The sequence below is a fragment of the Pipistrellus hanaki genome (genome assembly GCF_964339955.1).
Source record: "Pipistrellus hanaki genome assembly, chromosome: 2".
In the NCBI taxonomy this organism is placed as follows: Eukaryota; Metazoa; Chordata; class Mammalia; order Chiroptera; family Vespertilionidae; genus Pipistrellus; species Pipistrellus hanaki.
The window spans coordinates 4,087,706-4,112,252 of NC_140504.1; the positions used below are offsets into that span (position 1 = coordinate 4,087,706).

Sequence of the window (24,547 nt, forward strand, 5' to 3'; positions counted from 1 at the left end):
AACTGTGCATAAGATGTTATTTCTAAAGTTATATTTTTCTTACCTCTCTTTTAGGCTTATTTTCTTTCCTTCTCTTTCGTCTCCTTTTTGGAGGAGATAAATTCTCAGCAGACACTTCATCCTCTGAACTACTACAAAACCGAGTAATACGCCGACGAGATGAAGTTCGTAAAGGAGGCTGCAAATTGATGCCTGCATCAGCTGTCCAATCAGAATATCGAGATGAAGAGTCACTAGAAAAGGAACACATTTTAAGTTCTTTGGAACCAGAATCTAGGCCCTCATAGCAAATTATTACTATAACCTAGAGAAGAGGAGGAGGAAAGGACAGACCCCAGAAAGCTTCAACTTGAACAACCTACCCTCTCCATCAATGAATACTGAAATGACCAAACATCATAAGAAAGAGAAACCTTCATATCTTCACCAACTCGGGGAATTAGGAAAGAACGTAAGCCTGAGAAAATTTTTTAAGTATAATACAGATGAGACCTCATGGAAGACAACTAATTCCACTTCTAAAAATTAGTTATGAAAACAGTAGAGGTCACACAGAACCATAGGTAAAACCCTGCCCAAGTTGGAGCCGACTCTATAATAGACTAGAAATTTCCACTAGATTGACTAACCATTAAGTGAATACACTGAGAAGCCTAAGGAAAGCATAGCCAAGCTTCTTGCCAAGAGAGGGACTTTCTTAGATATGACAGAAGACCCAAGAGAGATAGCAGTCCTAGCCCATCCAAAGCAAAAGCAGAGTCAAGCCCTAGACTGTTTGGCTCAGTGGATAGTGTCAGCCTGTGGACTGAAGAGTCATGGGTTTGATTCTGGTCAAGGGAACATGTCTGGGTTGTACGCTCAATCCCTCATAGGGGGTATGCAGGAGGCAGCCGATCAATGATTCTCTCTCATCACTGATGCTTCTCTCTCTCTGAAATCAACAGATATATTTAATTAAAAAGCAGAGTCAAATGGGCCCTTGCCGGTATGCTCAGTGGTTAGAGTGTCAGCCTGAGCACCCAAGGGTCTCGGGTACAATTCCCAGTCAAGGTCATATATCTGAATTGCAGATTCTTTCCCGAGCCCTGGGGTTAAGGCACATGCAAAAGGCAACCAATTGATGTTGATGTCTGTGTCTCTCTCTCTCTCTCTCCCACTCACTCACTTCTGCCTCCCTTTCCACTGTTATCTACTATAAAAGCAATGGAAAAATATCCTTGGGTTAAAGATTTACTTTTTTAAAAATATATTTTATTGATTTTTCACAGAGAGAAAGGGAAAGGGATAGATAGAAACATCGATGAGAGAGAATCATCGACCAGCTGCCTCCTGCACACCCCCAACTGGGGATGTGCTCGCAACCAATGTACATGCCCTTGACTGGAATTGAACCTGGGACCTTTTAGTCCGCAGACTGACGTTCTATCCACTGAGCCAAACAGGTTTCGGCTCTTGGGTTAAAGATTTAAAGAAAGAGTCAGCCGAAACCGGTTTGGCTCAGTGGTAGAGCGTCGGATGTTTCTCTCTCATCGACGTTTCTAGCTCTCTATCTCTCTCCCTTCCTCTCTGTAAAAAATCAATAAAATATATTTTTTTTTAAAAAGTCAAACAGGAAACTAGACAGAATATTAGCCACCAGCCTATCACCAGCTTAAGCAAAACAAGTAAGGCCTCTACTGGAGCCATCATTGGCCAGCCACTTAGCTCTCAGGCTCAATAATGCACACTCACACAAACACACGTATTCCAAAAGCTTTTTATTATAAAAAGAGCTATTCAAAAAATTTTTAAATCATTGCATGATAAAACTCAAGAAAAGCTGAAGTAAAAAGACACTAAATATAGAAATAGAAAGGAAAATGGAGGTAAAACAGAGAATTGTTAACAGGTATACCTGTTACAGGAGGAAAGAGTTCTGGAGATCGGTTGCACACACTGTGAATGTACTGTATTAACACTATTGAATTGTACAGTTAGAAATGGTACATTTTCTTAAGTACATTTTGCCACAATTTTAAAAACATTGTTTTTAGGAGTAGACAAGTGTTCTAAAAATCACTCCAGCTTTTCTTAATCATCTATAATAATAAAAGCATAATATGCTAACTAGACCAGAAGGCCGAACAGCGAACTACTGTCCAGATGACCTTCTAGACAACCTTCTGGACAAAGGTGGCACTGCTAGGCCGAGCCCCTTGCACAAATTTCGTGCATTGGGCCTCTAGTAATGAAATAAAATAAGACACTGCAGTATGGTGTTGTGGATCCACATACTATAAGTGGAAATAAAAATAAGATTATTTGAATCATATTTAGAAGAAAATTTTCTGGACTTGTGATACATTTAGAAGAGAGAATTATGTCCAGATTATGGCTTAAAGCATCTGTCAAGACAAAGGTGACATTTACCAAGACGAGGAACAAATGTGAACATCGGAAATGGATAGCAAAACTCAACAAAACATAATACATAATGAATTTAATAATGGGGTGGTTTTTGTTATTTACTCCTCCCCTGAGGACACGTTTCTATAGGTTTTAGAGAGAGCAACTGAGGGCAGAGGGTGGTAAAAACATCAATGAGAAAAAGAAACATCGATTTGTTGCCTCCCACACACCCCAACAAGGGATTGAACCTGCAAGCTAGGTATGTGCTCAGACCGGAAATCAAACTGCACCTTTTTTGGTGTATGGGACAATGATCCAACCAACTGAACCACCCAGCCAGGGCTGTGCTAATGCAGCCCAAGACTGACTAGATGTTTTCAGTAATGTGTTTTACACTCCTAGCTCAAATATTTATAGTCAAATAAAAGTGCCTAAAGTATTTTCCATAGAAACAGCTGTTAGCCAGTTTTCTTCTCCTTTTACATGTATTAAAAACTCAATATTAACTCAATGTTCTATAGTTGCAAGCTCTTGCATCTTGAATGCCATTCAAATACAATTCTATCACTAACATGGGTAAAAGATCAAAAACAAAACCAGATACCTAGAACTTTCGCTTTCGCTTTCGCTTTCACTTTCACTTCTTCTATCACTTTTCCACTCTTCTTCTTCGGATGAACAAGAACCTTCACTTTGATCACAGGAAGTCTGATTCATGAGGGGGAATAAAATAAAAACCTTGATCTCTGAGTGAAGTTAATGAAAAGTCTTGTAAATGTTCTCAGCGTTTTGAACTTAAACCACTGTAATAGGTATGAACTGGTATCTCACCAGTTTCACTTCCAATTCCTTAATGCCATATGATGCTTATTTGCCATCTACTTTTTTTGATGGGCTTTCTATTAGATCTTATACCAATTTTTAAACTGGGTTTTCTTACTGTTGAGTTGTAATTCATGGCATATTTTGAATCCTTTATCAGATATGAGTTTTACAGACATTTTCTCCAATTTCGTAGTTTGTCTTTTCATTCTCTGTGCATCATTTTTGTTAAAACTCAAAATGTGAAATTTCCATTATAACCTCTACAGAATATTGTATTTTCACACATTTCAGGGTAGAGTCAAAGTAAGACATTTGACATTTATTTAAGATTATTTTATATACGTTAATGTTACAAACTCACATGTCTCACAGAGCTTGAAGACTCATTTCCAGAAGACAACTCAATTCGTCCAACATTTCTTCTGCTGTAATTTGGATATTTACGCCTACATGTCCTCTGCCTAAACGATGACATCAAAATCGCTGAATCTGACTGTAACATAAAAGAAACATGCAAATGAAAATCATTATCTGAATAAATACAATTTCAACAAAATAGGCATTCTATCAAATTCCCAAAAATATTTCAGGCAAATAATAATAGTTGAAATATAAAAGAAAATATTCTTTATTTTTATTTTGACTATCTGCTATTAAAATCAACCTTGGCATCTTTACTTTTAAGATACTTGGAAGGCATAGCTAAATTGGGCACAGTAGATCATCATTTTCCAAATAAAACTTTAAGTCTATTGACCATGAATGAAATAATAACCCAAAAAGTTTATCACTTTAAAAATATGTATCTTAGAAGTGAATATATTACGAAGTAGTAACCAACCTTAAGAAATATGTCACTATGTCTGAAATAAACCTCAAAATATTAACTCTAGTTATGTCCATAGTTTAAATTGTGGATGATTTGTTGTGAGCACTTTTCAATTCTGCTTGAAATTTTAAAATATATTTTTATCAAAACAAAAAAATCTTTAAAAATCAGCCAAATAATAGCCCTGGCCAGTTTGCTCAGTTGGTAAGAGTGTGGTCCATATAGGCCAAGGTCCGATCCCCAGTCAGGGCACGTACAAGAGGCAACCAATGAAGGCATAAGTAAGTAGAACAAGTAATGTCTCTCTCACCAATAATTTTTTTTTAATTACATAGGCCAAATAAAATAGATTGTATTTTTTAATCTTTTTTAAACCTCACCTAAGGGCATGCTTAGAAGGAGGAAGGGCAGGAGGGAGAAAGACATCAATATGAGAAAGAAACATGAATCAGTTGCCTTCGGGTACATGTTCAACCAGGAGTGGAAGAAACCCACAACCCAGGTATGTGCCCTGACTGGAATCGAATTGACCACCTTTTGATACACAGGACCAGGTTAATCAGGGCTAGATTATATTTTAAGGGGTTGGGGTGAGGGTCGGGGAGAGGGTGGGGAAGCGAAGGTGATGCTGGTGGGCAAGGGGAAGGGGCAAGCTATATTCCTCAAACACCAAAGTCATATTTGAAATCACATAATAAAAGCATATATTCCTTGAATATACAAATAAATTTGCACATAGTGCCTCCAATTTGATAATCAATAGTGTGTATTATCACTTCAATATATCAATGGCTGATTTAAAATGAATTACATCTAATACTGATTATGGTTATAATAAACAAATCTGTTTGAGGATTGTTTGAGCTACTCCTTCAAGTAGTTTTTGACTGCCTCTGTGTTTTCTGAGTTAACTGGTCGATTCAGTTAAAAAACTACAGCCAGCCAAAACCGGTTTGGCTCAATGGATAGAGCGTCATAGTCTGTGGACTAAAGGGTCCCAGGTTTGATTCTGGTCAAGGGCATGTACCTTGGTTGCGGGCACATCCCTGGTAGGGGGTGTGCAAGAGGCAGCTGATGTTTCTCTCTCATTGATGTTTCTAGCTCTCTATCCCTCTCCTTTCCTCTCCGTAAAAAATCAATAAAATATATTAAAAAAAAAAAAAAACTACAGCCATTTGACTAACTACATTTCCCCCTCGAATAAAATAATTGTTCTATCTAAAAAATAAAAACATTTAAAAAATTAAAAATGAATTAAATTTTCCTTAATTTGTCAGTACTACTTTTTGTTAAAGCAAAAACTAGTATTGAGGAGAAACCAAGATGGCGGCATAGGGTAGACACCCGAATGCAGCCTACCACAACAAATTTTAATTTAGAACTGGAAAACAGGGGAGGCATTGCCCTGAAGTGCCGGACGGCTAGCTGAGAGGAGGCTCTGCCATCTGGGAAGGAGAGAGAAGGCACGCTGAACCTCAGGAACTGTGAAGGTACAGAAAACTGTGCCCAAGAAAAGGCGCTGGCTTAATACCTGTGCTGGGAGAGGGCGGGCCCTGCTGAGTTCGCTACTGGCTTACTCCCGGCGCGCGGAGAGGGCGGACAGCTAACTCGCGGCTGGCTTTCTTGTTCGAGAGGAAAACAGAATCACCCTATTGCTCTGATAGACGGCCCTAGTCAGGGAGAAGCCAGACTGTCAGGCAGCAGGCAGAGATCTCTCGGAGGTGTGTGAAGCCAGAGGCCATTACTGCGGGACTTGGGGAGGAGCCGAAGGGAAAACAAAGCTTGTCTGCATCAACCCGAGACTCCGCCCCATCCAAGCTGAGCACAGAAGCTCTCCCAGAGGCTGGCTTTCTCTAAGGAGGGACTGGCCGGAATCCAAATCTTGTCTGAGCCTTTACCAAAGAGGTGCGCACGCCTGCAACCAATCTTCCGAAACTCACCGCGAACAGGACTTTTCTAAGGGGAGACTGACAGGTAACCAAAGATTGCCTGCGCCACCCCGAGACCCCGCCCCATCCAAGCGGAGTACAGAAGCCCTCCTAGATGAGACACTGCTGATCCTCACAGCCAATTGGCTTGGAGATCTACGCTCCCCAGTGATACTAACAATAAACAAAGCTTAACAACAAGACTGCACACACAGCACACAAAGAGCTGCATCAAGACTGTCCACCAAGGGTAACTGGGAAGGCTGTGCTACTGGGCTCTACCAGAACACCTAGCACACAAAACTATTCCATCAAATCAGGGAAACAACTAAAATGCAGACAAGAAGCAGGACACAAAGGAAGGAGATGGAGGAAAAGAAAAGATTGGACATTGAGTTCAAAACTACAGTTATAAGGTTATTCAAGAATATCCTAAAAAAGGCCGATAAAATAAATGAGACCTATGAGGATATGAAAAGGGATCAACTAGATCAACTAGAAATGAAGAAAACATTGTCTGAAATAAAAAATATTACACAGAGTCCTAAAAATAGACTGGAGATCGCAAGAATCAAGACAAAGATTTAGAACAGAAAGAGTCAGAGGACACTCCTCCACAGAAGCAAGAAGATAAGAGAATCCAGTAAGTTGAAGATAGTGTAAGAAACCTCTGGGACAATTTCAAGTGAACCAACATCAGAATTATGGGGATCCCAGAAGATGACAGAGAGCAAGACACCCAAAGAATACTAGAAGAAATAGTGACAGAAAACTTCCCCCACCTGGGAAAGAAATAGACTTACAAATCAAGGAAGCCCAAAGAACCTCAAACAAAAGGAATCCAAGGAGGACCACACCAAGACACATCATAATTAAAATTCCAAGAGCAGCCGAAACTGGTTTGGCTCAATGGATAGAGCGTCGGCTTGGGGACTGAAAGGTCCCGGGTTCGATTCCGGTCCAGGGCATGTACCCTGGTTGCGGGCATATCCCCAGTAGGGGGTGTGCAAGAGGCAGCTGATCGATGACTCTCTCTCATCAATGTTTCTAACTCTCTATCTCTCTCCCTTCCTCTCTGTAAAAAATCAATAAAATATATTAAAAATAATTAAAAAAATAAATAAATAAAAAAATTCCAAGAGCAAAAGACAGAGAATATTAAAAGCAGCAAGAGAAAAGCAGGTAGTTACCTATAAAGGAGCACCCATACGATTGTCAGCAGATTTCTCAACAGAAACCATGCAGGCCAGATGGGAATGGCAAGAAATATTCAAGGTGATGAATAGTAAGAACCTACAGCCAAAAATACTCTACCCAGCAAAGCTATCACTCAGAATCGAAGGCCAGATAAAGAGCTTCACAAATCAAAAAAAGCTAAAGGAGTTCATCACCGCCAAACCAGAATTATATGAATTGCTGAAGGGGGTTCTCTAGGAAGAGGAAGAAAATAAAAGATAAAAATTATAAACAACAAATATGTAACTATCAACAAGTGAATCTAAAAACCAAGGGAATTAAAAAACCTGATGAACAATATTAACTGGTGAATATAATAGAATCAGAGGTATGGAAGGGGAGTGGACTGACGATTCTCAGGGAAAAGGGTAGTGGGGGTGCGGGAAGAGACTGAACAAAAACTGTGCACCTATGGATGAGGACAATGAGGGATGGGAAAAGGACAGAGGATGGGGTGGGAACCTGGTGGAGGAGAGCAATTGAGGGGGAGGGGGAGGAACACATCTGTAATAATCTGAACAATAAAGATTTATTTTAAAAAAAAGAAACATGCCTAGGAGGTGACAAAAAACAAAACAAAACTAGTATTGAGTTTTATAGCTAATAATGTACAAACGCGGTTGGATCAAATCTATCACTCAGAAAAACAAGTAATCTGTAAGAAAAAAAAAAAAAAAAAATTCTTTTTAATCAGTTTGAGCTCTGGCTGGTGTGGTTCAATTGGTTAGGGATGATCTGGTGTACCAAATGGCTACTGGTTCAATTCCTGGTCAGGGCACATGCCCGGGTTGCAGGCTCAATGAGGTAGGCAATTAATGTTCTGCTCTCACATAGATGTCTCTCTCCCTCTCCTTTCCTCTCTCTTAAGAAATTTAATAAAATCATTTTTTAAAATCATTTGAAGGGCATTATATATCTAACAAGGCTATGAAGAATTACGGACAGTAATCCCAAGGAACTAAAACCCAACCTGATGACCAATTCTGGGAAAATCCTGCAAACACACAATCATTTTCACCAGTTTTGTAGCACTAATCTTACATACATTTTGTGTGTATCTTCCATGAACTCCATGTTAATGCTATCCATATAATGTTCAAGAAACTCCATATAAAGAAATTAAATACTAAGGAATAAAATTTTCTTGAGTTTGGAGGGTCACAAACCATTATAACATCTAAAATTTTTATAAATGCATGATTTGGATAAACTTCAGAAATAGCCAAAACTAACCAATAGTTTTAGAAGTAAGACGGTTGGTTCCCCGTGGAAGAAAAGAGAGTGCAGTGATTGGGGATGGACACAAATGTTTTTGATGGGCTAGTAATGTCCTAGTTCTTGGCCTGAGTGGTCACTAGACAGTAATTTTCTAGAATCTATTAATAGTATTAGGCATTAGACTACTTTCCTCAAGTTTTCACACTATTTCTCTTTCCTAATAGCTGTATAACCTTATGTCTACTATTTTAAATCCCAAATAGAAGGCTTTAAGCAAAATATATTGTTCTATTTCAGGTGAAAATTACTAATATTCTCAGTGATCAAAAGACACAAATTTCAGTTCAATTTCTAATTTGCGTTTCCTAAGAAAAATAGAATTTAAGTTACCTTTTGTGAGAACTGAAGAGTCTTCTTTTTTCTTCCAATTACATAAAGATTTCTTTCCTCTTCACCTTTCTCTATTCTGAAGTCTTCCAACTTCCTGCAAATATAATTATCCAGTTATATTAGTGAACTGATGAATAAGTAGAGGATATTAACAGAAAAAAAATAATCATGGTGATTCTAGAAATCATCTAAGGTTATAGCAAAACTTCAGTCAAGCTATACTACCTATTATCTAAATCAGTGGTTCCCAACCTTTGTTTGGCCATGCCCCACCCTAAGCATCTCTGAAACCCTGATGCCCTCCCTGTGACATATCATTCTTATTATCCAAAAAGTGAATTCCTATTCATGTGGAGAAAGCCAAAAAGGCCATTAACTTGGTCTAAACAAGCTTGCAAAGAACATGGCAGCCACAAGAGAGAAAAATAAGAGAACGAAAAGACAGTTGAAGTACTGAGGAAGAAGTCACTAAGATATTGTTAGAAAAACACAAAAATATGAAGTGATATAAAAAAATAGCAAATAAAGTTTTAATACATATAATAGAGAGCTGAAATGCATAAATATGTCACAATATATAGTTATATACTGTATATGCGGCCCCTAGGACCATAAGAAATGCAAAAAATTTGCTGTTAATAATTCATTCTCGAATTGCCCCCCTGTGGGGCATGTGTCCCACATTGGGAACCACTGATCTAAATTTTTCACAGTATCCAAAACCGGTTTGGCTCAATGGATAGAGCATCGGCTTGGGGACTGAAAGGTCCCGGGTTGATTCCGGTCAAGGGCATGTACCTTGGTTGCGGGCATATCCCCAGTAGGGGGTGTGCAAGAGGCAGCTGATCAATGACTCTCTCTTATCGATGTTTCTAACTCTCTATCTCTCTCCCTTCCTCTGTGTACAAAATCAATAAAATATATTTTTAATAAATAAATAAATAAATAAATAAATAAATTTTTCACAGTAGATATATACTACTTTTATAGGCAAAAATCAGATTTTTAATTTCTCTTGATCCTTACTAAATGACACTCCAATATTATGTAAAACTTTGCCCTGCTTTCCACTATAAGGATTGTTGTCAAGGGCACTGACCACTATTGTATCACTCAGTATCTTTTTCATAAACTCTCATGTGTATGCTAGAATACAGTCCTAGAAAGAGCAACACTCTTCTTTGAAAAAATTGTTTTGTGTCAGACAGCTGACTCTCAAACCCATTCCCCTTTCTTCCTTAGAAAGAGAATCTCAACTTTTACCTAGACGCTTTGTTGCTCTCAGTGATATTACCTAGTCTCTTCTGTAGCTTAGTATGGCCATATGATGACATTCTGGTCAATGCACTATTAGCAGACATGTCATATGGAGTCATTAAGGCTGCTTGCTGACATAAAGGATGTCCATTTTACCTTCTGCCTCTCTTCCTTCTTCTTGCCTAAATCTCAGCCTCCTCACAGAGGCAGATATAGGGTGGCCAGAATATAAAGACCAGCTCTCTTGAACTTTTGAGTTGACCTTAAGATTAAAATCCATACTCTGAGATGGAGATCAGAAACAGAGGAACCTGAGATCCTGATTAATTAGAACCATGTATTCCAGCATTCAGCTAGTTCCAGTCTTCCTTTATGTTAAGAGAACAAATGCTTGTTTAATGTTCTGCAGGTCTTTCACTCCTGATATCCTTGTTTCCCTTGGTTTTGACAACGAAAAATATCCCAAAAACACACTTTCAGGTCTGATGATCATACAACTCAGACACTTTAAGGCTTAATTATAGCATTCTACATACACAATGGTGATTTTCTGTATTTCTCATCCTACTTCCAGATTTTGTTTTTCACTACTTTATTGTATATTTTAAATATTCTCAAAGTCACTGTACAATTTATAAGTAGTATCCAATATTATTCTACCAATCACTGAAACACTTTTTTTTGAATTAAATTATTGTCTTTGTACATATACCATTCCCCCCCCGCCCCCATACCTTGAAACACTTCTTGCTAAACACATGAAGGAAACACTTATACAAAATTATCTTCAAGATATTTGTGTCTTGGAGGCACAACTATGACAAAATACTGAAAGATTTTAGATACTAATGAGAACAGTATTTGCTGCCTCCGTTTCAAAAAATAAGTCTTACAAAAGAACCAAAAACATTTATGACATCTGAGCTGAGACAATTGGAAATTTAAATACTATTTAGTTCTACTGAAGAACTGTTTTTTGTTTTTAAGATAATGATGGCATACACTTATATTTAAGACAACTTCTTATTGTTTAGAAATACATACTGACATGCTTTCAACAAAATGATGTTTGAGATTTCAAAATAATGAAGAAAGTGGGTATTTGTGTAGATGAAATAAGATTGGCTATAAAAAAAATTTACCATAGTAAAGAGTTAGAGAACAAGTCTGACATTTTTTTACCACAACTAAAATAGATTCCAGCCCTAGCCGGTTTGGCTCAGTAGACAGAGTGTCGGCCTACAGATAAGGGTCCCACATTCAATTCTGGCCAAGGGCACATGCCCAGGTTGTGGGCTCAACCCCCATAGGGGGCGTGGAGGAGGCAGCCAATCAATGATTCTCTCTCATCATTGATGTTTCTCTCTCTCTCCCCCTCTCCCTCCAGCTCTCTGAAATCAATAAAGAAATAAATTTAAAAATAAATAAAAATAAAATAGACTCCAACCCATTACTAAAATATATTTATATGATTATTTGCACCACTAATGGATTAAGATATGCAAATAACCACATAGATATATTTTCATACATAAAAACAATATTAATAGATATCCTAAAACAAACCTAAATATGCCTAGTGGTACCTCTGGTACAACCACTCTCCGTTTCCACGCCTGCAGGTCCCGCTCTGTAGCGATCTGACTACGGGGAGCGTTCTGATGCATCTGGCGAACACCTTCTACTTGTCCACTCCGACGCAGACCAATATTTGGAGGGGACTGGATGTCTAAGCTTAGTCTTCTAAAACCTAGGGGGAAATTGTCAAGAAATTATTCCAAAACAAAGTTCACTCTATATGCATTTAACACATAATAAGCATTCCTTCTGAGATAGAAACCAAAAATAAAGATCTACTAAAGAAAACTCTGGAAAAAAGAATCCTCATGTGACTGAGATCAAAGTGTAGACTATAGAACAAACATTAACTATCAATCTCAATTTCCATTTTTACTAGACTTTCTGAAATTCTTTAATGTATCGGCATTTCTATTATAACATTTTATTTGCATTCCTAAAAACCTTGTCTTATTCAAAACACACACTAAAACACATCTTTTCAGAAAAATAAGCATTGAAGACAGACTCTTCAAACTGCAATGGCTTTGTAACAAGAGCTCTAACAAAATTAATTGCAACCTCAAAGATAATGTGAGCCATTCAGGCAGGCAGCTGCCAGAGTGGGTATTAAAAATCCACAAATCTGCCAAAAACGGGTTTGGCTCAGTAGATAGAGCGTCGGTCTGAGGACTGAAAGGTCCCAGGTTCGATTCCGGTCAAGGGCATGTACGTTGGTTGCGGGCACATCCCCAATGGAGGTGTGCAGGAGGCAGCTGGTCGATGTTTCTCTCTCATTGATGTTTCTAGCTCTCTATCCCTATCCCTTCCTCTCTGTGAAAAATCAATAAAATATATTAAAAATAAAAATTTAAAAAAAAATTAAAAGTCCACAAATCTGCAAAGTGAGAAAATGCTATCAACACTTGAAATGAAGCTGCGTGAGTGGTAACAGGGCAATACAGACAACAGTGAGCTCTGAGCCTGCACAGAGCTGATCAGCTGGGCACAGGAGGCAGGACAACCAATAGCTAGAAGTCACAGAGGATGGAGACCTGTCTGAGGGAGGAGGGAGTCCCAGGCAAAGTGCTGGTTTTCCGAAAACAGAGTGAAGAGGTTCCTCCTACTAATGCAACAGAGAAACTGGGGGCATGCCTTTCCTGAGGGAGGCTACAAATTCTACGCAAGCTACACCTGCTCTTCTGGCCTAGGGTAAAATCCACTTGAGTAAGCACAACTTCTCATTCTTCTACACACAGCGTTCTGTTTGCCTCTGAAATGAACCACTTTGCATTAAATTGGTTCACCCACTAAAATGGCATTAAACATTTATATTAAAATGTACTAGTGCCGAAACCCGTTTGGCTCAGTGGAAGTGTCAGCTTGCGGACTGAAAGGTCCCGGGTTCGATTCCGGTCAGGGACATGTACCTTGGTTGCAGGCACATCCCTAGTAAGAAGTGTGCAGGAGGCAGCTGATCAATGATTCTCTCTCATCAATGTTTCTAACTATCGATCCCTCTCCCTTCCTCTCTGTGAAAAATCAATAAAATGTATTTAAAAAATATAAAATAAAATAAAATATTGAAGCCGAAACCAGTTTGGCTCAGTGGATAGAGCATTGGCCTGCGGACTGAAAGGTTCCAGGTTCGATTCTGGTCAAGGGCATGTACCTTGGTTGCAGGCACATTCCCAGTAGGGGGTGTGCAGGAGGCAGCTGATCCATGTTTCTCTCTCATTGATGTTTCTATCTTTCTATCCCTCTCCCTTCCTCTCTGTAAAAAAAAATCAATATATTTTTTTAAAAATTGAAAGATATAAAGCCTTATGCTATACATTTCCGGGAAATAAACCTTAATTCCTCATTAGTATTTATTAGAGTCCTAGTCCACGAACAGCATGACATCCCCAAAAGTTTTAAATGAATCATGGACTTGCAATCACTGGGCTAGAAACAAAGAGGACAGTAAATGAGCTGAAACTGTGCAGCCGGACAAGTTGTGAAATCAGTAATCTAAAGGCGTGGTGTCATGTCCACATGGGAAATAACACCTTGGGCCTATGTCAGTCACACAGCTATAAATGAGAAACAGACCCCAACATTCTCCCCCTAAACAACAACAACAAAAAAAACCAGTGGTCCAAACTCTACAAAGATGGTAAAGACAAAATATAAATTGATCCTAGCAGGATCTGCATATGCCAATGCCATCTTTCACCAAGATTACCCTGCCTGCAGTGACTGTCTCTGGAGCAGCCTGATTTTTATATCATGTAGTTCAGCACTGAGGTCAGTACTGAATAATAAGAAGATAAGAAAGTACACTTGGCAAATATATTTAAAGTTTCCTTCTACAAACAAAAGAATGCCTTCACTAGCTATAAATTAATTTTTTCAGAGTAGATTTCTATGAAATTATTTTGCCATTACAAAATAAAAATTAGCCTTGGATGAGTGGTTCAGTTGACTGGAGCATCGCCCATAATATCGAAAGGTTGTAGATTCAATTCCTGGTCAGGGCGCAAGCCCAGATTTTGGGTTCAATTCCCAGTCGGGGTACATGTGGGAGGCAACTGATCAATGTTGTTCTCTCTCAAATCAATTTTTAAAACAATATAACCTCACGTGAGGATTAAAATACATTAATTAATTAAAATTAAAGAGAAAATTCTCCAACATACAAGAAAAAATATTGGTTAAAAAAAGAGGTTTTGTTAGCATATCAACTTTATACCTAATAAAGCTACCTACAGATTAATAGTTAAATTGAAAAAATACCATGCTAACTTCAAGTTTTTCACATATGTAACTGACAATGACTTCATTTATGCTTCACTTTCAATCAGCCATATTAAGGCAAAATATATCTCATTATTTATTACCTCTTCGTGGTGTTTCTTCCCCATTTGGAAGTACATTTGGGTTATTATCCTGACCAGCTCCCATCCTCTCATCTTGCTCCTGTTGCAACTGTCTTATCATTCCATCAAGAACACTGGGCTCTGGGCTTCCTTCACCATTATCATTAGTTTGTAGGCTTATAATTTGTTCAATTACCTCTCCATCACCTGCAAATTCAATATCATCAACATAATCATAATTTACACAAATGGGGGGGGGACATCTACAATTAAAATTACATTAGCACCCTAGCTGGTTTGGCTCAGTGGATATAGTGTCAATCTGTGGAATGAAGGGTCCCAGGTTCGATTCCAGTCAAGGGCACATGCCCAGGTTGCAGGCTCATTCCCCAGTGGGGGATGTGCAGGAGGCAGCCGATCAATGATTCTCTCTCATCATTGATGTTTCTATCTCTCTCTCCCTCTCCATTCCTCTCTAAATCAACAAAAATTTTTTTTAAAAAGCTGTAACAGGCATTAAAGTAACAGACAAAAGCTGCTTTTGATTATTGTTTATGATTACGTAAGAGAATGTCTTTGTTCTTAGGAAATATATATTAAAATACTTCTGGCCGAAACCGGTTTGGCTCAGTGGATAGAGCGTCAGCCTGCGGACTGAAAGGTCCCAGGTTCAATTCCGGTCAAGGGCATGTACCATGGTTGTGAGCACATCCCCAGTAGGGGGTGTGCAAGAGGCAGCTGATCGATGTTTCTCTCTCATCGATGTTTCTAACTCTCTATCCCTCTCTCTTCCTCTCTGTAAAAAAATCAATAAAATATGTATATTTTTTTTTTAATTTCTGGGTAAATGAATATGAGATCCAGAACTTAAGCCTCAAGTGCTTCAAAACAATAATATGTATCTAGAGATAAATGATAAACATTACATTAAAAAGGGCTTTGCACTTACTTGTTGCCACATAGCCTAGCTGTGGAACCAAATGTTCATCGGCAGAATTTTCTCGGCCTGGTACTAATCTCTGGTACTTAGTTGGATGAGGATTTCCATCTACATCTACCAAGAATGGTGGAGGCATAAGGTGAGGAGCCTGCTGAGTTTGCTCATCTAAGACATAATTATTAGAATCTCTAATCAGTGGTCGATAGTCGGTATGGAAGAACATCTGTTCAGGAATCTAGAAAAGGGAAGTTTAAACAAAAAAAAGTAGAAAAAGGAAATTTACAGATTGACATTTTGAAGTTTATACATGTTAGAAGAAAACAAATACTAAGCAGTTAATTGTAATTAGAAAAAACAATGAAATTAACACCTATTTTCAAAATATCCTTCAGAACTACTTAATTTGCCCGCTATAAGAAAATACTTAAAATGACCTTTTCATATGGCTTGCTGCATCCAAACCCAAATATCAGAAGGTGCCCATGAGAGTCTGTACAGGCAAAATGCTGTCCATCCTGTGAAAACTTACAGTCAAACACAGCTCCGTGCCCTTGTCCTTCAATCTAGGAAACACAGAGGAAAAAGCGCATTCATTACTGAATAAAAGTTTGGCCCATGCTAACAAAGAAACAAAGTTATGACCAAGTGTATGCAAGTGCTTTGCTGTATTAACTGTTTTTGTGTTGATAGCTTGCTATGATATATCACTTGTAGAAAAAAAAAATTTTAAGACAAATTTTTCATTCAGCATGTCAATTTTTATTTTCAGAAAATAAAATAACTTTAAAAAAAATTATTTTAGAGAGAGAAAGGGGGAAGGGGCAGGAGGAAGGGAGGGAGCAGGGGAGAAAAAGAGAGAAACAGATGTGAGAAACATCAACTGGTTGCCTACGGCAGTGTTTTTCAACCTTTTTTGGGCAAAGGCACATTTGTTTCATGAAAAAAATAACGAGGCACACCACCATTAGAAAATGTTAAAAAATTTAACTCTGTGCCTATATTGACTTTACTTCATAAAGTAATTCTCTTGAATACGAATCAAATAAACACAAAGAAAGTATTTTATAATTACTTTATTATGAAATATTAAGTAAACAAAATAGTGAAAAATTATAAAATTCTTGTCTTGTCTGCACCTACAGCACACCAGGCAATGTGCCGCGGAACAGCGGTTGAAAAACGCTGGCCTACGGCAAGCGCCCCAATCGGGGATCCAACCCTAAACTTGGGCACGTGCCCTGGCCAGGAACCGACCTGCCCCCTTGTGGTGTACGGGACAATGCTCCAACCCACTGAGCCACCAGCTCAAGGCTAACATTCACTTTGGATACCACTAGCCTAAAAGAAATCTTGAAAGATGTTCTAAAAGTTAGTCCTCAAAATTACTGAATAAAGGATCATAAACCAATCCAAAGTGAAGGTTTTATTTCTGCTATGTGAATGACAAGCACATTCACAAACTTTGAACTTGTAACAAGAGGTTATTGACTAAAAATCTATAAGGTAAATAATGAAAGATTAATAATAAAGTGTGATTAACTAAAATCAATACTTTTCTGGAGTTTAAACTTTCTACTAATATGACTGACTACCATGCAAAATTTGTAATGCTGCATGTGACGTCTCAAGTTGTGTATAATTACCGTAATTTTAACAATTTAAACACAGACAGAGTCACATTCACCTATACACACAAAATTAAATAGATAATTTTGAAAATCTTTCCCTTATGTGAAACAGTTATAGAGAGAATTTCATGTATGTATGTATTTATGTATGGCTGTCAGATATTTATGAGGTTTTAAGTACCTTGATTTTTAGAAGTATAAACTGCCAAAACAGGCAGATGTGTTTCTGGCTGAACTTTACAATCTAAGTACTGGAAACAAACTCAAGCATGCATGAAAATAACCTGTACGTCACTTACCATATTAAAGTAATGTTTCATCTTGGTGCCTTTTGTAACATCCCATATAAATATGCTGCCATCGTGTCCTGCAGATAGCATAATTCTGGAATCAAAGGGATGTGTCTCCAAAACAAACACTTCATCAGCATGTCCCTGTAGTCAACAAAGCCATACAGTTAAGGAAGGGGGGGTTGCAAGTTAGAAGTTTCTAATTAAAAATCCATTTGTTAGTACATAAGGGCTTTTCAAAAATGTATCAATTACAGTAACTTATATTAGTATATATACAAATTTCTATTTATTTGATAATATAAATCAAATAAATAGAAATTTGTATATATGATTCCATAGCTTTAAAAATAAAATCATAGTTCAAAATATCATGATTTGTTATATTTAACTAGAAGCCTGGTGCACAAATTCATGCACGGGTGGGGTCCCTCTGGGTAGTCTGCAGGGATTGAACGAAACCCACAGTCCAACACCACTTGCAGCTCCTACCACCTGCCGCTCCCGCTCGTCCTGGCGGCCCCACTGTGCCTGCCACGGGCTCACACCCAGTCAGTCCCGATGGGGAGAGGCTCACCATGCTCGCCAGCCGTGAGTCCTGCATCTGGCACCCTCCCAGGGGGAGTGGCCTGCAGGATCAGGCTGAAACTGGCATCCCCCCAGTGGTCCTGGAGTGTGAGAAGCAAAGGCCAGGCTGAGGGAGCCCAGCAGTGCATGACTGGGCCAGGGAGGGCCCGAGGGAGGGCTCCAGGGCATGGCTGGCCCATCTTGCTCAGTCCCTATCGGCCGGACCCCAGCAACAAGCTAACCTACTGGTTGGAGCATTTGCCCCGTGGTGGTCAGTGCACATCATAGTGAGCAGTTGAGCAGCCTTAGCATATCATTAGCATATTACAATTTGATTGATTGTTCTGCCATTTGGTCTATTTGCATATTACCCTTTTATTAGATAGGAGGATAAGAACTACCTACCAACAAGTTATGAAGTAGTTGTCCAGTATAAGAATTCCACACTTTGAGAACATGATCATTCACAGCTGTGACAACAATGCTATCATTCTGATTCCAAGCTATCATTGTTACTTTGGGTTTCATAAACCTTTCTTCTTCGGAGGTTAAGTCCCTAAGGAAAAATGCACAATGTGTAAATTCACTGGGTGGTAGACTACATCCAGTGTGTATACAATTCCTTATCTGTACCAAAATCAAGTTCACATCCCTCCCTTGCCAACTCTAGAGAGGGTCCAACAGATGTGACCCTTAACAGATTATCTACAAACAGATTAGGGCAAAACCCAAAGAAAGAGAGGATTCAGACGCAGACTAAATAAAGGCAGACCTTCGGGCACTTTCATCTTCATATCCAATATCTAGAAAAGTGCCTGACAGACAGTTTGCTAAACTGTAAACAAGACTGTACTCATCTCTTTATAGTTCCCTATAAACTGTTCCTATGACCCCATGGTACAGTCTTTGATACATATGTCTGCAATGCACTACAGCCTTTATGAAAGCGATACGCCAAGTTTCTCTGTAAAATATAGTCAGAGAAACTGACTATATTGTCCCTCTACTATAGCAATTCTTTTTTTAATTCCAAAAATCTTATCTACAGAAAAGTAAAATTTGTGCATGATATGCTTGGGTTGTGTGTTCTTTTTTCCAGTGATTTTAAAGCAGGGGTGGGGAACATCTGCCTAGGGATCATATATAAGGCCTAAGAAATCATTTGGGCCGGGACCGGTTTGGCTCAATGGATAGAGCGTCGGCTTGGGGACTGAAGGGTCCCGGGTTCGATTCTGGTCAAGGGCATATACCTTGGCTGCGGGCAGATCCCCAGTAGGGGGTGTGCAAGAGGCAGCTGATCGATGACTCTCTCTCATCGATGTTTCTAAGTCTCTCTCTCTCTCTCCCTTCCTCTCGGTACAAAATCAATAAAATATATATTTTTTTAAAAAATCATTTGGTCTGGCCCTGCCAAGCCATTAGGGGTAGGTAAATTAAATATCTGACCAAATACGGCAGGCTAACTTTTTTTTTTTTTTTTTTTAATATATTTTGATTTTTTACAGAAAGGAAGGGAGAGAGATAGAGAGTTAGAAACGTCGATGAAAGAGAAACATCGACTAGTTGCCTCTTGCACACCCCCTACCAGGGATGTGCTCGCAACCAAGGTACATGCCCTTGACCGGAATCGAACCCGGGACCTTTCAGTCTGCAAACCGACGCTCTACCACTGAGCTAAACCGGTTTCAGCAGCAGCAGGCTAATTTTTAAGTTGGTAATTCTGTATGACCTGAATAAATATCCAAATGGCCCTTGGCAAAAAAAAGTTTTAGAGAAAGGAAGTGCGAGGAAAGGAGAGAGAGGGAGAAGAATGGAGAGGGAGGGAGAGGGAAGGACAGGAAGAAAGAGAGAGAGGGAGAAAGATGGATTTTCTTGTTCTGCTTATTTATGCATTCATTGGTTGATTCTTGTATATGCCCAGACAGGGGATCAAACCTGCAACCGTGGCATATAGGGATGGTGATCTAACCAACAAGCTACCCAGCCAGGGCATGCCTGAGATATTTCTATAATTTTTTAAAATTATAGGTGGCCTAGCTAGTGTGGTTGAGTGTCAACCTATGAACCAGTCAGGACACATGCCTCGGTTGTGAGCTCAATCCCCAGTAGGAGATGTGCAGGAGGCAGCCAATAAATGATTCTCATCATTGATGTTTCTATCTCTCCCTCTCTAAAATCAATTTAAAAAATTTTTTTTTAATTATAGGTGGTTTTAAATGCAATATCTAAGAAAAAGTCAATGTTTTAAGAAACAGTAGAATAACTATGTGTTCTTTCTTACATAAATGTTAAGAACACATTCTTTCGGCTACATGAGATTTAAGTATCTGAATCAGACATGCAGGAGTAGCCATTCCCTTCGATCGTCGCTCTTCAACACAGGAGGTATCTCCAGTCCCCTGAACAAAGCAATCAACAAACCAGGGAGAGACCAAGTACTTATGATGTACCCATTTAAACAAACCATCTCAACTTACCCTGAGATTCTAGTAGCCATATCCAACAAAATGCTTCTCCACTCTAACTGCTCAAATCTCCAAATCCGTGCTGTTCCATCTCTGCTACCACTTAAAAACCTTAAAACATACATAAGAGACCTCACACTCATATACATGCCACCAACAGTTACAGTTAAAATCAAAGCAAAAATAAATTTTAACATGGTTATCTTGACTACAGATGAATCTATAGGTGTTAAGCCAGAAGACAAAGCTAAACTGAAAAAAATCTGGGTTGCTGCGATTTGCCTGGCTCTATGAAATAAAGCACATTTCAAACTCAATCAATAGCTTGTCAAACAGACTGAGTTTTGAGAAGACAATAGCACCTGTAGGGGGAAAATAGGAAAAATAAAGGCCATTTGGGAAAATTAGTAGGAGCAAAAGCTCCATTCTACGCATCTTAACTCTTAAACTCAAATTAGTTCATGCTGGCAACTGTGTAAAAATAATCTTTTAACACATGTTAAAAACTGCAGATTAGGAAAGGCACTTGAGAAACACTGGGAATCACAAAAAATATATATAATTTAAGTGATAATTTCATTGCAGGATACAGCACAGTCATTGATTAGAAAAGATTTAACTACTCAAACAAGAAATTTCACCTAATTTTTCTGTAAATCAAAAATTTAGCTGATGTTCAAAATATAGAAAATAAAAGACATGATGAATACAAGACTGCTATAGGACTCATGTCTTTCCTAGGTTTTTTTTTTTAAAGATCTCATTATGCTAGCAATCCTCATGCAGTTTAGGGGGGGGGGGGGGGAAATTAGCTGATGTAAACTAAAGGAGATACAGGAGACAGCCGAAACTACAATTTTAAAACTTATATTTCATATGTTTCCCACTGCCCCAGACCCTTTTCATTCATACAGGGGTTGGCAAGCGTAGGCTCAGAATTGGGAGTACAAGAACAGCTAACACAGCTATTGTAATAAGCAGCACAGCCTGCATATCTTTTCCATATAAACCACTGTAAACCTACTTTTGCCCACCTCTATTTATTTACTAATAAGTACCTGCAATATACAGTGACACGGTAGCTATACTAATACATAGCACAGCATATATACCTAAATACATATATACCCACAAATAAAAGCACACTTACCGATCACCATTGTTACAAAACTGGATACTATCAACTTTGTCCTAAATCAAGGCAAAAAAAAAAACACATGTCATCATCAGCATAATTTATAATCAAACAAAAAGAACAAAACCATTTTAGAGCTAGAAGCACATTTGGTTTAAAGCAAGAGATTTGCATTTGTGCTGCCTAGCCTGTCATTCAAACAAGAATTACACATTAAGTACAAAGACTATTTATGAATCTAACAGGACTACTAAGACCCTCTTATCTCAAAGACAGACAGACACATGCAGTAAAATATATGCATAAAAACTGACATCTGTTTAAAGTCAAAATATAAAGTTTTAAGCACCGCCATGACCAGTTTGGCTCAGTGGATAGCGTCAGCCACTGTAGCCAGCAGCAGCAGCGGCGGCAGGGTGATAGGGAAGGCCCCTTCCCCTGATCAGCCCAGGTGCCTCCTGCAAAGGGAGGCCAGACTGCGACTTAGCCGTCTCAGTGGGACATCCCCTGAGGGCTCCTGGACTGAGAGGGAAGGGGGGCCAGGCTGAGGGACCCCCAACTCCCCAGCACATGGATTTTCATGCACTGGGCCTCTAGTACATTAATAAAATAACATTCTGATTTCAAGAACCTAACATACTCAAATCAACTGACATAATCAAGATTCTGACTTAGTCCTGGCCAGTGTTACTCAATGGTTGGAGCATTAGCCAGCATATTGAAGGGTCTCGTGTTTGATTCCCAGCCAAGGGCATATACCTCAGTTGCGGGTTTGTTCCCCTGCCCCAGTTGGGGTGTGTGCTGGAGGCAACCAATCAATGTGTTTCTCTCACATCCAATTGATGTGTTTCTCTCACATGAACGTTTCTCTTCCTCCCTCCTTTCCTTTATCCCTCCCTCCCTCCCTCTCCTCCTCTTCCTCTCCTTCCCTCCCTTCTACTCTCTAAAAATCAATGGAAAAAATATCCTCAGGTGAGGATATTTAAATACAATTCCTTCTACAATTAAGTTAAAATCTTAACCCAATGAATTCAATTTTTTAAAAATCCTTATCAATTTGTCAGCAATATTTGACTATATATCAATAGGAATATTACTAAAATTAATCTACCGAATTTTAAAACATGAATACTTACAGTGTGGCTTTCAAGTTCTGCGATTTTTTCAGGTGCTTCAAAACCCAAAAAGTACATTCTGATTACATGATCGGTACTACCAGTGGCTAAAAACATACCACCTGAAATAAAAATGTTAAGCTTTAAAAATCCAGTTTATAACAAATATCTGCACAAACCAAATTTCTATATTGAATTAAGCAAGATCTCTTATCCCAAAAGTTTATTTCAATAGATCCGTTTTCCAATTCACTATATAAAGACATTTTAAAATTAATATAACATTGTAAAATTAGGTATATAATAGGAAATACGTATATATTTGCTCTTCATCCTCATTTATGGCACAGAGCTCCTAAAACCTTTGGAATTTCTTAAGTGACAAAGTGATAAAGGTGTCTTGATAGTCTTAAACCCATTTCAACCACAACAGAGTTGATATTAATACCGTGACTTTTAGAAAGCACCTGAGGAGGCAGGGGAGGGCTTAATCAATCACCCTACTCACCGGCTTATTCAATTATGTCTATGTAAGGAAGCCTCCATAAAAACCCAAAAGGACAGATTTCAGAGAGCTTACAAGGAGGAGTTGTGGACAATACTCAGGAGGTCAGAAGCACAAGTGAGAAGGGGAATGGGAGAATCATGTAGGACTGAGCCTATAACCTGCAGCATCTCACTCTCCTCTAGATCAGGGGTGCGGAATACCTTTTTTCTGTCAATAATTACGATGGATAAAGATAACATCATGCACAGACCATACAAAATTATCAGCTTAAAAATTAGCCTGCTGTATGTGGTAAGCATTTAATTAACTCACCCCTAATGCCTTGGCAAGGCCTACAACCAAATGATTCCGTGGGTCTTATCCGGCCAGAGGGCCAGAAGCTCCACACCCCTGCTCTAGGCAGATAATATCTGAACTGGGTTCAACTGCAGGGAACCCAGCTGGAGTGGAAGAACTTCTTGATGGTGCTGGGGGGAATCAGATGGGGCTTTAATTTTTTAAAGTTAACTCAATATGGAAATGTTCGTTATTGCCCCATTTTATTAGTTGTGGCAAAGATCTTAAGTGCTGGGGCTCTAAAATATGTTTGGCAAAAGGGGCTCTGCTTCTAGACAACTTTACATCCCAAAGCCTAGCTATGGAGTATAAAGTTCACTTGCTGAAGTTTTCAGACTTTTATAGGGAAAACGTCCTTGACCTCTCCTAATTAGAAAGGTTAACACACAAGTTCACTGTGGAAGAAAAGAAAATGGGGAATAATTTCACCAAGATGTGTGGAAAACCAATTTAAACCACCAGAAATATGCCCTTTAGCCTGTGAAAGGAAAATCACAATTTTGGTGTATCATACACCTGGGGCACATGACTCAGAAATCACTGATGTGAACTCCTAGAGCTTCCTCTTCTACCACGGACTCTGATTGCCACTCAACATCATAAACAGGCGGAATGGGGAGTAAAGACAGGAAGGCAGCTAATGAAATGAACATCACGGATTACACTTTAAAAAATGAAAAAAACAAACAAACAAAAAATGAACAAAGTCATTTACCATCTGTCTGAGAAAGACTCTCAGCCTAAGCGGTCATTCAGTAAATGCTAAAGTGAAACTGAAAGAAGTGCTTACCAACACTAAAAGAAGAACAAAGCATCTGAACACCTGGTCTGGGCTTTTCAGTAAACTTCAAGGGACGTGCGCTATAAAAGATGTTTCAAAACACATTAGTTCTACATGTTAACATGGTTTAAATATTGATTTTAAGCTAACTTTAAATATTAAGATGTTATTTCTATAGTGCCTCCCAGTATACCAAGTATTTCCACATATGCTATTATAGCTAGAGGGGTTTTAGAAGGCTGTTCAATCCCCATCTTCACACTGATCCTACTACACAGAAAGAGCAGGCCTAC

At 38.7% G+C, this 24,547-nt stretch overlaps 1 protein-coding gene across 4 annotated transcripts in view; it reads right to left on the reverse strand.

Annotated features, from left to right (window-relative positions):
- Positions 1-24,547, reverse strand: part of BRWD1 (bromodomain and WD repeat domain containing 1) — an 88,652-nt gene that overhangs the window by 42,523 nt on the left and 21,582 nt on the right. For all 4 annotated transcript variants that reach the window (XR_014794089.1, XM_084873573.1, XM_084873572.1 and 1 more), the window contains exons 10-23: positions 24,264-24,334; positions 22,651-22,751; positions 21,530-21,570; positions 20,392-20,490; positions 18,320-18,470; positions 17,357-17,491; positions 15,864-15,992; positions 15,439-15,664; positions 14,511-14,696; positions 11,638-11,821; positions 8,815-8,908; positions 3,575-3,706; positions 2,993-3,096; positions 44-233 (exon numbers count right to left, since the gene is read on the reverse strand). Coding sequence is in view for 3 of the 4 variants with exons in the window: in XM_084873573.1 (XP_084729699.1) it covers positions 44-233; positions 2,993-3,096; positions 3,575-3,706; positions 8,815-8,908; positions 11,638-11,821; positions 14,511-14,696; positions 15,439-15,664; positions 15,864-15,992; positions 17,357-17,491; positions 18,320-18,470; positions 20,392-20,490; positions 21,530-21,570; positions 22,651-22,751; positions 24,264-24,334 (1,843 nt within the window). In the remaining variant the exon portion in view is untranslated. The remainder of the gene's footprint in view (positions 1-43; positions 234-2,992; positions 3,097-3,574; positions 3,707-8,814; positions 8,909-11,637; positions 11,822-14,510; positions 14,697-15,438; positions 15,665-15,863; positions 15,993-17,356; positions 17,492-18,319; positions 18,471-20,391; positions 20,491-21,529; positions 21,571-22,650; positions 22,752-24,263; positions 24,335-24,547) is intronic.